At 40.3% G+C, this 12,439-nt stretch overlaps 1 protein-coding gene across 4 annotated transcripts in view; it reads right to left on the bottom strand.

Annotated features, from left to right (window-relative positions):
• Positions 1 to 12,439, bottom strand: part of tbc1d32 (TBC1 domain family, member 32) — a 108,848-nt gene that overhangs the window by 83,524 nt on the left and 12,885 nt on the right. For all 4 annotated transcript variants that reach the window (XM_085432368.1, XM_085432372.1, XM_085432370.1 and 1 more), the window contains exons 14-21: positions 12,261 to 12,350; positions 10,192 to 10,340; positions 9,605 to 9,732; positions 8,922 to 9,123; positions 4,702 to 4,781; positions 4,089 to 4,227; positions 2,627 to 2,714; positions 713 to 831 (exon numbers count right to left, since the gene is read on the bottom strand). In XM_085432368.1, coding sequence (XP_085288494.1) covers positions 713 to 831; positions 2,627 to 2,714; positions 4,089 to 4,227; positions 4,702 to 4,781; positions 8,922 to 9,123; positions 9,605 to 9,732; positions 10,192 to 10,340; positions 12,261 to 12,350 — 995 coding nt within the window. The remainder of the gene's footprint in view (positions 1 to 712; positions 832 to 2,626; positions 2,715 to 4,088; positions 4,228 to 4,701; positions 4,782 to 8,921; positions 9,124 to 9,604; positions 9,733 to 10,191; positions 10,341 to 12,260; positions 12,351 to 12,439) is intronic.

Raw genomic sequence — 12,439 nt, 5'->3', positions numbered from 1 at the left:
TCACCAAAATACTGGTATGTGTATATTTAGTTTTCCTTTGAGCTCAGCATATATGTATAACCCACTGATAAGGCAGGCTTTAAAGTCGCCTGTGGCAGGACACAGTTTACACATCACTGGCTGTCCGTATTCACTTGGCTAGTCTCTCTGAGAGAGATGACTTGGCTGCTGTCAGAGGCCAAGCATCAGACACACACAGACAGGCGCACACTGGAGCTTCAAATGAAATGTTGAAGCTTTCCTGAGAGAAATTCTGCCAAAAACATAACTAAAAATGCAGTCTTATGAAAGTAAGGCTTATTTTCCCAGACACCCATAAACCAATCAGTTCTGAGCAAAAAAGCCTTTCTTGTTAACAAAATCACTATTGCCAGTTTCTTAAATATGAATATTCACAAGTCAGTTTTCTACATGGCTGCTGGTATCACAGCAACACATGGACCACTATTCTGAGTCAATAATAATTGGAATCAATTTAATTTTAATCAATTTAAACACCTTTGTAACCAGTGAGCTAAAAACATGATGGAAAAGCAAAACTTCTAAGAAAGCTGTGTCTGTACTATCATGTAGATATCTAAAAATTGGGGCATTTTGGGCTCCAGGAAGTTTCTCCTTCTCCCTTTCTCTCTCTCTCTCTCTCTCTCTCTCTCTCTCACACACACACACACACACACACACACACACACACACACACACACACACACAATACCTTAAGGCAGCTCCTATCTATGGGGTCAATGGGAGTTGGTTTGGGACGGACCACTCTGACGTCGTCACTGCTGCACTCAAGAACAGACCACAGCTCTAGTACCAGGGCCCGTATAAAGCCTGAGACAGAACATGGAGAAATGTTTTGTACCAACATTTATTTTAAATCGCAGCAACTAAAATTATTAACAGTGCTTTAATAAATAAACGACTGACTTTGTTATTGTGTGCGATCTTTTAAAGAATGGCATTTTAAATCTGCCGTTGCATTGCTGGCACCGTTTTGATTGGAGGATTTGAATCTTAGGGAGGAAGTAAATTTATAATGCCACTCACTTTGATCCCATTTGATCTCTTCTCTGTTGCACTTTGGCCTGTCAGTAACTACATTTTTGCAGCTTCTGATTGGCTATATTTTTCCACTGTAGTTGTTTAAATGTGCAGCAGAGTGCTGCTGTTAAAGAACATTGGACTCAGCGACCTCAAGCTTGCACGTAACGGCTGGATAACAACATTAATGCAACCAAAATGTATGCAGCCCTCACTGGAAAACTGGGGATACACTACAGTACATAAATGATGAAGTAAAGACATAACATTAGTATCATGGAAGAAGAAATAGTCAGTGCATCACGGGAAGCTCCCAGCAACAAAAGCTGCATTTGTATTGACACATAAACATTAATTTGTGAGCAATTTTCAGTGTATTTCAGTTAAATTAACAAGACAAATATAACAAAAGGGATTTTATACTTAGAAGAAGAATATGCAAACAGAGTACAATGACAAATTTAAACTATGAAAACTGCAAGTACTGCAGTTCTAGAGTTACAGATATACAATTAATCTTTGCATATCAGTGCTGTATAACCCAGGGAATGTACTGTATTGTATATAAAACAAGGACATAGCCCCCTAACAGCACCCATTGATTAGCGAAGTCCAGTTCTGAAACCTCAAGCAGATGCTTTGGGTCTTGGTGACAAGCTGGGGGTGAATGTAGACTTCTAAATGACACTGCAGGCCTTCCTTAAAGTATTGTTTTTGACTGGAAGGTTAACATTATCTACAAAAAGGTAATGTTACAAAAAAATTTAATGATTGAATAGTGATGGAAATCATAAACTGTTTTTCAGTGGTCATAGATCAAGTCAGCAGTAGAGTATTTTTCTTACAGAATGGCTCTCTCACATAGAAAGCTTAGCAAACGGCCCATAATTTGTAAGCTCTGCCTGGACTATATCACTTTTTGAGGTCATCCTTCTTTCTGTCAGTCAGCCTTTTTATCGATGGCACAAACGTATGTCACATCATGGAACACATGAGTGCTCCACAGCCAGCGCTGCTCAACACAGCAGGGAACTCTAAAGTCATTAGAGAGAATAGGTTTCAGAGCGCAGCGGTGCTGTTATATGCGAAGGGCTGATAAGAAATCAGACTTTGTTTTTCCATAACCAGTTGAGTCGCCCCTTCTGGTCCATAGAAAGAATGCAGGATTAAAATATTTGTTCACTGGCTTCATTTTTTGGCCTCTTTTGACAAGAGTACGGTATTTCCTGGAGCCTTTTGCATATGGATACACCTAGTATCAGTATACAACTGATATGTGAATCCATTTATCTATGATTCACCATGCTACTTGTAAATGTGTTGCTGACAACAAAATCACATTTTCTCTTGCCTGAATGATGCTCACATCACACACCATCTTAATCCTTCCAAAACAAAAAGAAAAAAAGAAAACGCCTCTTCTTACTCTTTCTTACCCAGACAAAAACAGTTTGACAAATACATTTCTCCCTAAGCTGCCTGAAGTCTCCTTTATACCGACAACACAAAAACAACAACTTATAATATAAGCCTTGAGCATCACAGCTGACAAGTGTTTGTTGTGTCCAAGTAACTGCATTAATACCTGAACTGTGCAGAGCCACAACTCCCGGAGCAGTTGCTGCCACCTGTGTCACCATCACCCCGTAGCCAAACTTCTCGCAGCTGCTCACCTACAGAAAACACACAGAAATCTCATACCCCTAGAAATCTTTCAGCCTTTCACTATTGTAGTTTTTGCTCATCAGGTAAAAAATGAATGAGTGTTTGGAAAAAGGATGGAAAAGGTTTAGGTCAAATGTAGTGCTAATGTATGATAAAGGGAGATGTGTAAGTAAATCTAGGATTCTGGAAAGGCACAACATAATGTAGCTAAACATGCTGTGGAGAAATCAAATTGTAAATTGATTTTGGAGTGTGCAGGCCGTTCATTAATTACAACACAATGCCACAACTAAAAATAGACAAAATATAATTACATGCCATAATTAAACTGAAATGCTAAACTAGAGAAGCAATTACAATAGTGCGTAAACAATGGCGGTAAATTAAGCCCACAGGGGATCAGCTAAGGTTTGCAGCAAGCCTGAGTGTATGTGTGTTTACAATTTGAATCTTAGAAAGTGTGTTTCAGTGTCGAGCAGGGTGCTGTGAATACTAAGGAGTCCTCGGGAATTATGATTGTGGCCTTAAGGAGGAGCAGGATCAACAAATTACCACATCTTGTGAAGAATGAATTATGATATTGATGACATGAGCCAGCAGAATGAATAAAGCTGACAAAGATTATGCCTGCTGCATAGGGAATAATACAACATAAATCCTTAATACAATGTGCATCCATAGTTTCTGCACAAATATTTGTACGCACTCCAATAATCACTCTTTTCTCTTTTTTTGTCTCATCAGTGATTATTCATTTTGTATCTCTCTAACTCAAGTCAGCATGACCCGGAAGATTCTGAGAGGCATGAAATTACTTTGGCACTTTGATAGGATCAATAAGGGCTGCCAAAGGATTTCCATAAAATGCAATAAAACATTAATGTAACTATGTCATGAGCAGTGCTTATCAGGACATGAAAACCCACCCTGATGAAAGCAGGACGATAACCTCAAACTACTAACAGTGCCTTTATAACCCAATGACTCGTTTTGTGACCACGTGCAATTTTTAAAGAATGCTATTTTAAATCTGACGTTGCATTGCTGGCACCGTTTTGATTGGAGGAATTTGAATCTCATGGAGCAAATCAATTCATAATGCCACTCCCCAACAGCCCACTTGATCTCGTCACTGCTACACTTTGGCCTCTCAGTGACTACATTTGAATTTGGCAGCATCCACGTGGCTACTCTTATATACTGTAGTTGTGTTAATGTGCAGCAGAGTGCTGCTACAGAGCATTTGGCTCAGGAAACCTCAAGCTTAACACAATCAAAATGCGCGCAAACTGGAGATACACTACTGTACATAATTAGTATGATGGAAACACAAGCAGGACAATTACCACAAATTAACTACGAACAGTTAAGTACATTATTACCTGAAGTTTTTTGGTAAAGCGAGAGAACATGTAGGAGACACATTCATTAATGGCTCCTGTCTGCTGGAGCAGCAGAAGGCCTTTTGGAGTGGCACCAAAATTCAACAGACTGTCCAATAATGTCTCCTCCCAAATGAGCCTGTTCACAAACAAGAAAGACAGAAAAATGATGGTGCTTTGTCCTCCCACTGCAAGAAACACAATATTAAAATCACTAGGAGTCAATTCCTTACACATAAAGACATTTTTTTAGATACCACTGTACTTTACTGTGAGCCATTTAATATCATCTGACATTTTCTGTGTATGTTGTTTTTATTCTACTTTTAGTTATCCATTTTTAGTTTGTTTCATATTGCTTTATTAAACTCTTGGGGCAATTTCATTTTATAGAGTCACTTTATTGTATTACAATTCGATTTTACATGGTGTCCTATAGTATTTTATTTAGATTGCTTCTTGTTGAAGATACACTGAAAAAAAGACATGATTAAATACCGCTGAACTCCAATACTCTTGTATTTTACTGGATGGTGTCCTCATTCATTGCTGTAATAAATATAGACATTTTGTAAAATTATTTAAAGTTGGATTTTACGATGTGCGGCCTCACATGTTCTGCAGCTCTTGGGTAGATGATCCAGCGCCAGCTCCAGGTACTGGAGTCTGAACCCTTTCTGACAGCGAGCTGGTCTAGAAATAAAGTTTTAAAAAAAGTATTATTACACAATATACTTTAATCATACTTTAATTACTCTATATTAAATTGAGTTTGTGAACATGAGGATCACCTGAAATATTAGACCACATTTACATCCTTAAATTAGAACGAATAAATAAATAATTAAGCAATCCAAAATCCCACAGAATGTGTTCATTTGTTTACTTGGTTCTTGACAGACTGAAAAAGTGCTCTAAACACCAGGATCTCATTTGCTTAACATGAAACAAGAAGGTGAGTAAACATGGAGCATCAGCTGATCCCACTGTCAGTCAGGATTAAACCTGCATTTTGTTTCTCCATTGAACAAATATGGGCATGCGTTTGAGACTTTCAAAGGAACACGATCCATTTTGTGACAGTAATAAAGTAATAAAACAATGTCTCATACACGTTAATTTTTATACCAGATGTTTTGAAAATAAACAGGTAGGTTGTGGGGCGGAACTGCTTTCACAGCTACTGAGGCACTACCAGTCACTGGGCAGCTTGACAGAAGGATTGCCTGTTATGCGTCAAGGTGTGGCTGATAGCTTCCGGATCAAAAATGCAGACATGGAGACACGAATTCAACTCAGACAGCTTTACTGCTGGAGCTCGGGAACCAAAATAGAAAAAACAGAAACACAGACTTAATTGGATTCGATCATTTACTGGTTACATATGAGATGTGACAGACTGGGGAGACAGGACACAGAAACTAGACAAACAAAGGAACACAGAAACACAAACTGACACAGAGTCAGAAAAGTAACCAAACATGGAGATTATACTGATTTACAGGGGCTTTACGGAGGTGAGTCTAGGACAGGAGACAAGGGGGCAAAACTGAAGTAGAATACAAGCAAAGCACAGAGCAGAATTAGGTAACAAAACTCTAGACTATCAATACATAAAGAAAAACCCGGAAAATACACAAAGCAACCAAAAACTCAACATACTGGGACAAAAACCCAGGGATGCTAACAGCGCCACTGAAACCTTCTCTATGACGCCCCTGTAAATGAACTGCAGCAGAGCTTCATTTTTGTTTGCATATTTTCTGGTTTAGCTTTGAAACACAAACTGCAGATTAAAGATAACTGATGCTGTGTCGAGTCAGAAACACCATTCCAAGAACTAAATGAAGCACATTACAAAGGTTAGTTAATTCCCACCATTTGCATGAAATGATGGTGCTTTTCAAGCTGTGTTGACTGAATAAAGCGAGAACGTGGCATTCATCAAGTAAATGAAATACAGCATACATATTCTAGCCAGGGATCTGATCATTACATACAGACACCCCTCCTTTACATATTTAGATAAAAGATTCAGAAACTGAGTTGGGCCATCATCTCTTATCCAGTCATGGCTCAGTTAGTCAAGCAAATGTCTCCTGGATTTGTTATATTTACAGTTATACTCTAAAAGTAACATATCTGGGAAAACAGCATTTTCTTAAATCACATCTTGGAAATGAAAAAAATCGACATCTATTGTTAACTTTGAGGGCAGTATCATTGTGGTGAAGACGTGATTGGTTTCCTTATACAACACTACTGTTTTTTGTTGTGGGTATTTGTATAATGTTTTATGTGTTGCATTTATGATATGTAGCTTATCTGCTACCTGGGTCAAGTCTCTCTTATAAAAGAGATAATAATAATAAAAAAAACATGTTTGATGAAATAAAATGGATTTCTTTAAACTGTTTCAAGTCAGCAAAACAGCAGGATGTGAAATTCTTGAGTGCACTTTCCATACAGTAAAGCACTGCTGTATTATTTGTGATCCAAAAAACCCCACTGCACTGTGTTTATAAACTGTTCCCTTTACCAAAGCAAGATTTATTAAAGAAAAGCTGGTGTAGAGTTTGGTTTATTTCCAAGCACACATGGTTTTGTGTTTGGGCAGAAAAGTTTCACATGATTCAAAGTTCAAATTAATCCTCATTTGTCTTATACTGGGCCTTGGTGCACCCCTACAGCTCTACAGAGCTATTCATCCTCCTTTTAATCCTACATTCTTCTGACTGGTTGCCCATAATATGAGCATCCACTACTGTAATCTTACATATATTATTCTATAATAATATATAGATCTGGATCAACAGTCGGGTATGGCACATGCTGCGTACTCGGTCTCTCGCATTTAGATCAGGAAATGAGATGGAGTACAAAGCTGCGAAGTATGGACTGAGGAAAGCCATCACAGTGGCTAAGAGGCAGTACAGAGAGAAGCTGGATGGCAAGTCCTGATGTAGCAATGCCTGCAGCACATCACAGAGTATAGGGCCACCACCAGCACCAGCACCATCAGCTCTGTAGGCGGTCTGCTGGATGATCTCAATACATTCTACACCCGCTTCAAGACCTCCCAGACCCTCTAGACCCCCCAGATCACCAGGACCTGCCAGAACCCCCAGACCACCCAACCCCCACCCCCGTCAGTGGTCTCAATAGACCAGGTGCACAAAACCCCGAGGAGGATCGACCCCCGTAAGGCAGCAGGACCAGACAACATCCCGGGACGGGCCCTTTAAGCATGTGCCAATGAGCTGGCGGAGGTTCTTACCTCTCCCTCAACCAGAACACTGTCCTCACATGCTTCAAGACCACAACCATCATCCCTCTCCCCAAGACAAGCCCAGCCACCTGCCTGAATGACTATAGACCAGTTGCACTCACTCCAATCATTGAAAAGTGTTTTGAGAGAGTGGTGCTGGCCTACATCCAGAGCAACATCACAGACACTCTGGATCCCCTGCAGTATGCCCGCCGGCCCAATAGGTCTACGTCAGACGCCATCATTGCTGCCCTTCACTATTCCCTCTCCCATCTGGAAAACAAATACTCATACATCAGGGTACTTTTTGTTGATTACACCTCCTCCTTCAATACTGTCATCCCACACAAACTCACTCGCAAGCTGGCAACACTCGGCCTACACCCCACCCTACGTGACTAGCTACTGGACATTTTGACTGGCAGGGCCCAATCCGTCAGGATCGGCAACAGGACTTCAGTCAGCATTATTACAAACGCAGGAGTTCCACAAGGTTGCGTCCTCAGTTCCATCCTCTAGACCCTGTACGCCCACGACTGTGTCACCTCCAACAAAGATAACATTATTTTGAAGTTCGCAGACGACACTGCAGTGATCGGTCGCATCACTGGAGGGGACAAAGCGGCTTACAGGAGAGAGGTGGCCGGTCTGGTGTCATGGTGTGAGGACAACAACCTCACCCTCACCACTGACAAGACAAAGGAGATGATAGTGGACACGAGGAAGAAGAGGAGGCCTCACCAGCCGCAGTTTATCCGGGGCCTTGAAGTGGAGAGGGTGAGCAGCTTTAGATACCTGGGCGTCTACATCTCTGAGGACCTCACCTGGACACTGAAAACCTCACAGCTGGTTAAGAAGGCGCAGCAGCAGCTGTATTTCCTGAGGAGGCTGAGGAAATTTGGTATGTCGGCCAAGATCCTCAGCAAGTTCTACAGCTGCATTGTGGAGAGCACGCTGACCAGCTGGATTACTGCAGCAAACGCCTGCAGAGAGTAATAACAACTGCAGAGAAGATCATGAGGATTCTGCTGCCCTCTCTGCAGAGCATCTACCATCACAGAGTCCAGAGGAGAGCTGCCTCCATCCTCAAAGACCCCACACACCCCCAACACGGACTGTTCACACTTCTGCCATCGGGACGAAGGTTTAGAAGTGTGAAATCCAGAACATCCCGACTCAACAACTCCTTCTTCCCCACTGCTGTCAGACTCTTGAACAGCTGAACTATTTTTGAACAGTAATAATAATTAACCTGTATTAATTATTAAGCTATAGCTCTTTTGCACACATCTCTGTTTCACACTTCAATATTTTGTCTCCTTTTCTGTCTTCATTTATTTATTTGTACTATTTGTATTTTGTCTGTTCTATTTCTATTGTATATATTAATCAGCATCTGTGGGTGGACAGCAAAGAAAGAATTTCATTGCACAAAGAAATGCATTTTTTTCTTTGAACACATGACAATAGACACTTTGAATCTTGAATCCTGAATCTTTGAATCTATAATAGCTCCACGTCAAATAATAAAGTCTCTGCAAATAGCACAAATTAGTTACATGTACCTTTTTCCACGCAGCAGCTAAAGCTTTGTGCAGGCCGTAGGGTCGTAGAACCTGCAGACCCTCGCAGGTGTTGTACATCTGCCGACAAACTAAAATAAAGGCTCCACATAATGAATGGGGCATATCAGATTCACACAACGATGGCAATTCCTTGTCGAGCAGCCTCTGGGTGAACTGTACGATGATATGAGCAGCAAAGGTTCTGCAGACGAGGGTGAAAAAAGACAATGTTTATTATAGAGCCACAACATGAGATTTTTAGATTGTAAGTATAGCAATTTCAACTTGTGGCTTTACATGCCTACACTGGAGGTCTCCAAAGCACTTTCATACACTCACATTTTTAATGAGCTAGCATACAGAAGTGAAGCCATAGGTGGTTGGTAAATACATTCTTGGTCATTCACAACAATAGAATGTGTTTCTGGACAGACTGAAGGAAACTACAGTGCAGACTAGTCATTGTCAGGCAACAGAATATAACGCAGTATAATATAACCCCAGCTGCTCACAAACCAGCAGCAGCCTCATGTTCCAATCTGCTCTCGGTGCAGAATAAGCAGGATTTGCTATGCAAATTTAACTCTGTATTAAAATCTTCCAGCTAAGTTAGGAAAATGTAATTTATTCATTACTATCAAGAACGACAAAACGACGCTGCGAATTTAATCACAACATCTCACCTCTCACTGTGGGCTGCGACGAGATTCTTCTCAAATAAGAAGAGCGCTAATCCTCTGTCTGTGTTTGCAATACGAGCCAGAATATCTGCAATGAGACTCAGGGTTGCTGCAGGAGACTTTAACTCAGCCTGCAAAGCACAGAAAATAAACACACAAAATTACCAACTGCTTCAGAAAAATTGGCACCTGAACAGATACTCAACACTGAAATAACACATTTATCTTTCACAATAATGGAACTGAAGAAAAAACTACTACATTTCATAACCAAAGCCTCTGTAATTCCATTTTCTGGAAGGCTGAACGATGACAAGTCCTTACGCAGAGGACAGCTATGTTACTCTTAAGATGAGGAGTCTCCATTTGAAAATTATTGCACTAAAAATGTAAAAGGAAAGTAGTTTACATGCTTATTTACTATGAGTAGAAAGTCATGGTTGGACACTTTACAGTTGAAACTGTATGAATCAAAAACCTTTTTTGTAATCTGCAAATGGTGTGTGTGTGTGTGTGTGTGTGTGTGTGTGTGTGTGTGTGTGTGTGTGTGTGTGTGTGTGTGTGTGCGTGCGTGTAGGTATGCTTGTGACCTTCTGTCCATTGAGCAGCGCTATAACAGGAGTTAGTAGCTTCTCTATAACTGGAGTCTGATAGAGACACTCTGTAGCGCATTCTGTCTGTTCACATAGCATCCAAAGCACCTCCATCACAAGGGTGCTGGGCGACAGGACGTCTGAACCTACCGAAAGTAAATGAATTAATATGCATTTAACGACATTAATTAGCTGAATTAAATGCATATGAAATCATCTAATTACATTAATACCCACTAGGATTATATCTGCCCACTAGGTTTACACTTTTAGATCACCTAAATATGCAATCAATGACCATTTTGTGCTGCTTTCATGTCAGTAAGATGATTCAAGCCAATACTAGCAAGTTGTACCTAACAAAGTGGCCAATGAACTTGTATTTCCACTATTTTGAGATATGCATATATCCACCGACTTTTTCTCATATCACAGCCTTATTCCACAATGGCTTAAATTCATGTTTCACCTCAAACAGACACAGTTTCAGCATTCCTCTATGGAGAGAGAAGAACCTTACAAGAGAACAACTATTTCTACAGCAGTCCACCAGGCCTATATAGTAGCCAGCAGTAGCCAGTCAGTAAAAGACACATGACACCCAACCTGGAGTTTTTTCCCAAAATGCACCTGGAGGACTCTCAGACCCGGAGAAACTAAATTATCTGGTCTGATGAAACAAAAGTTTTTGGCCTGAATGCTAAGCGCCATGTCTAGAGGAAACCAGGTGTCACTCATCACCTGGCCAATAACATCCCTACACTGAAGCATGGTGGTGTGGATGTTTTTTGTTAGCAGGAACTGGGAAAGATGAACGAAGAAAAGTTCAGACGTAGTTAATGATAACGTACTCCAAAAGGCTCTGAACACAGACTGGGTCTAAGGTTCATTTTCCAGCAGGACGACAAGATAACAAAGGAGTGGTTTCTGGACCACTGTGTGAATGTCCTTGAGCGAACTATTGTGAAATGGCTGTGTACTAATGCAACCAGCATGGAGCTTGAGAGGTTGTGGTAAGAAGAATGGGAGCAACTGCAAAAAAAATAGATGTGCCAAGCTTGTAGCATCATACCCAAAGAGACTTCAGGCTGTAACTGCTGCCATAGGCGCTTTAACAAAGTGACGAGCAAAGACTGTGGATACTTAAATACGTGGTATATTCTTGTTATTATATTTTTAATAAACAAAAGAACTCTAAGCAAACTTTTTCACTTTGTCATTAAGGAGTACTATGTGTAGGATTTTGAGGTGAAAAATTAATTGAATCCATTTTGGACTAAGGCTCTAACATGACAAACTGTGGAACAAGTAAAGCGCTTTTGAGAAGCACTTTATTTCTGATATATGCCAATACATGCCCAAAGATACAGAGAACACAGATGATGTCTGTGAGGATCATAAATGAATATCTGGGACCAATCTTTATAAGAATGTTGTTGCTTTTAATACTACATGCACATAACTCTAAGACTATTAAAAGCCACGTATAACTAGAGTTCAATGTTGTGTAACAAGAGAAAATTACAAAAGTGAAGATTTACAAGTCATGTTTGTGTTATAGCTGGAAACTTAGCCTAATGGGGCTTTAAATTCAAACATCTTACCCTCCATTCGAGACTAAATCTGTCGCAGAGTGCACTGTGCTGTATCATATTGCTGCTCAAAATACAATCTCAAGAATGCTTCATGTGATCTGCATCAGACAGCAGGTAAAATATTAATATAAATATCTGTCTTAGTCAGCATGACTCTCTGTCTCAGCCAAAGGAGATTACCCTCTGACAAAGTCAAGGTGGGGAACAACATTGATCACTGGACCAACATTTCTCTAACGTAATTCATGAGAATGAATGGGGCAATAAAGTCTTCAAGGAGACAAATTAAGTACTACACGACTCAGTACAAGGTTAAGAGATAAAAGATATGGCCCGAGGAGTTTTTTCCATCTCATACGTTGGGTCACTAACCTACCTCAGCAGTTGATTTGAAATTCTCCTATCTGAACAGAGACCAATAAGGAAGCTGAAATTCTACTATATACCCGCGTGTGCGTATGCATGCCCTACCTGTGTGTGAGGAATCCCTGTCCAGAGGTCTAGGGTGTTTATACATTATGTTAAGCAGGATGACAACGAGGTCTGTCAGGGTAACAGGATCTGAAATAGACATAATAAATCAATCAATCAGTTAATAGTCACCGTGTCTAGACAGCGACTAAAAATATTAGGTGGGTAAGGAAATAGTC

The sequence above is a fragment of the Copadichromis virginalis genome, linkage group LG15 (genome assembly GCF_057382275.1).
Source record: "Copadichromis virginalis isolate Kocher_CV1m ecotype Utaka linkage group LG15, C_Virginalis_male_GT1.1, whole genome shotgun sequence".
Lineage (NCBI taxonomy): Eukaryota > Metazoa > Chordata > Actinopteri > Cichliformes > Cichlidae > Copadichromis > Copadichromis virginalis.
This window is presented reverse-complemented; position numbering and strand designations above follow the sequence as displayed.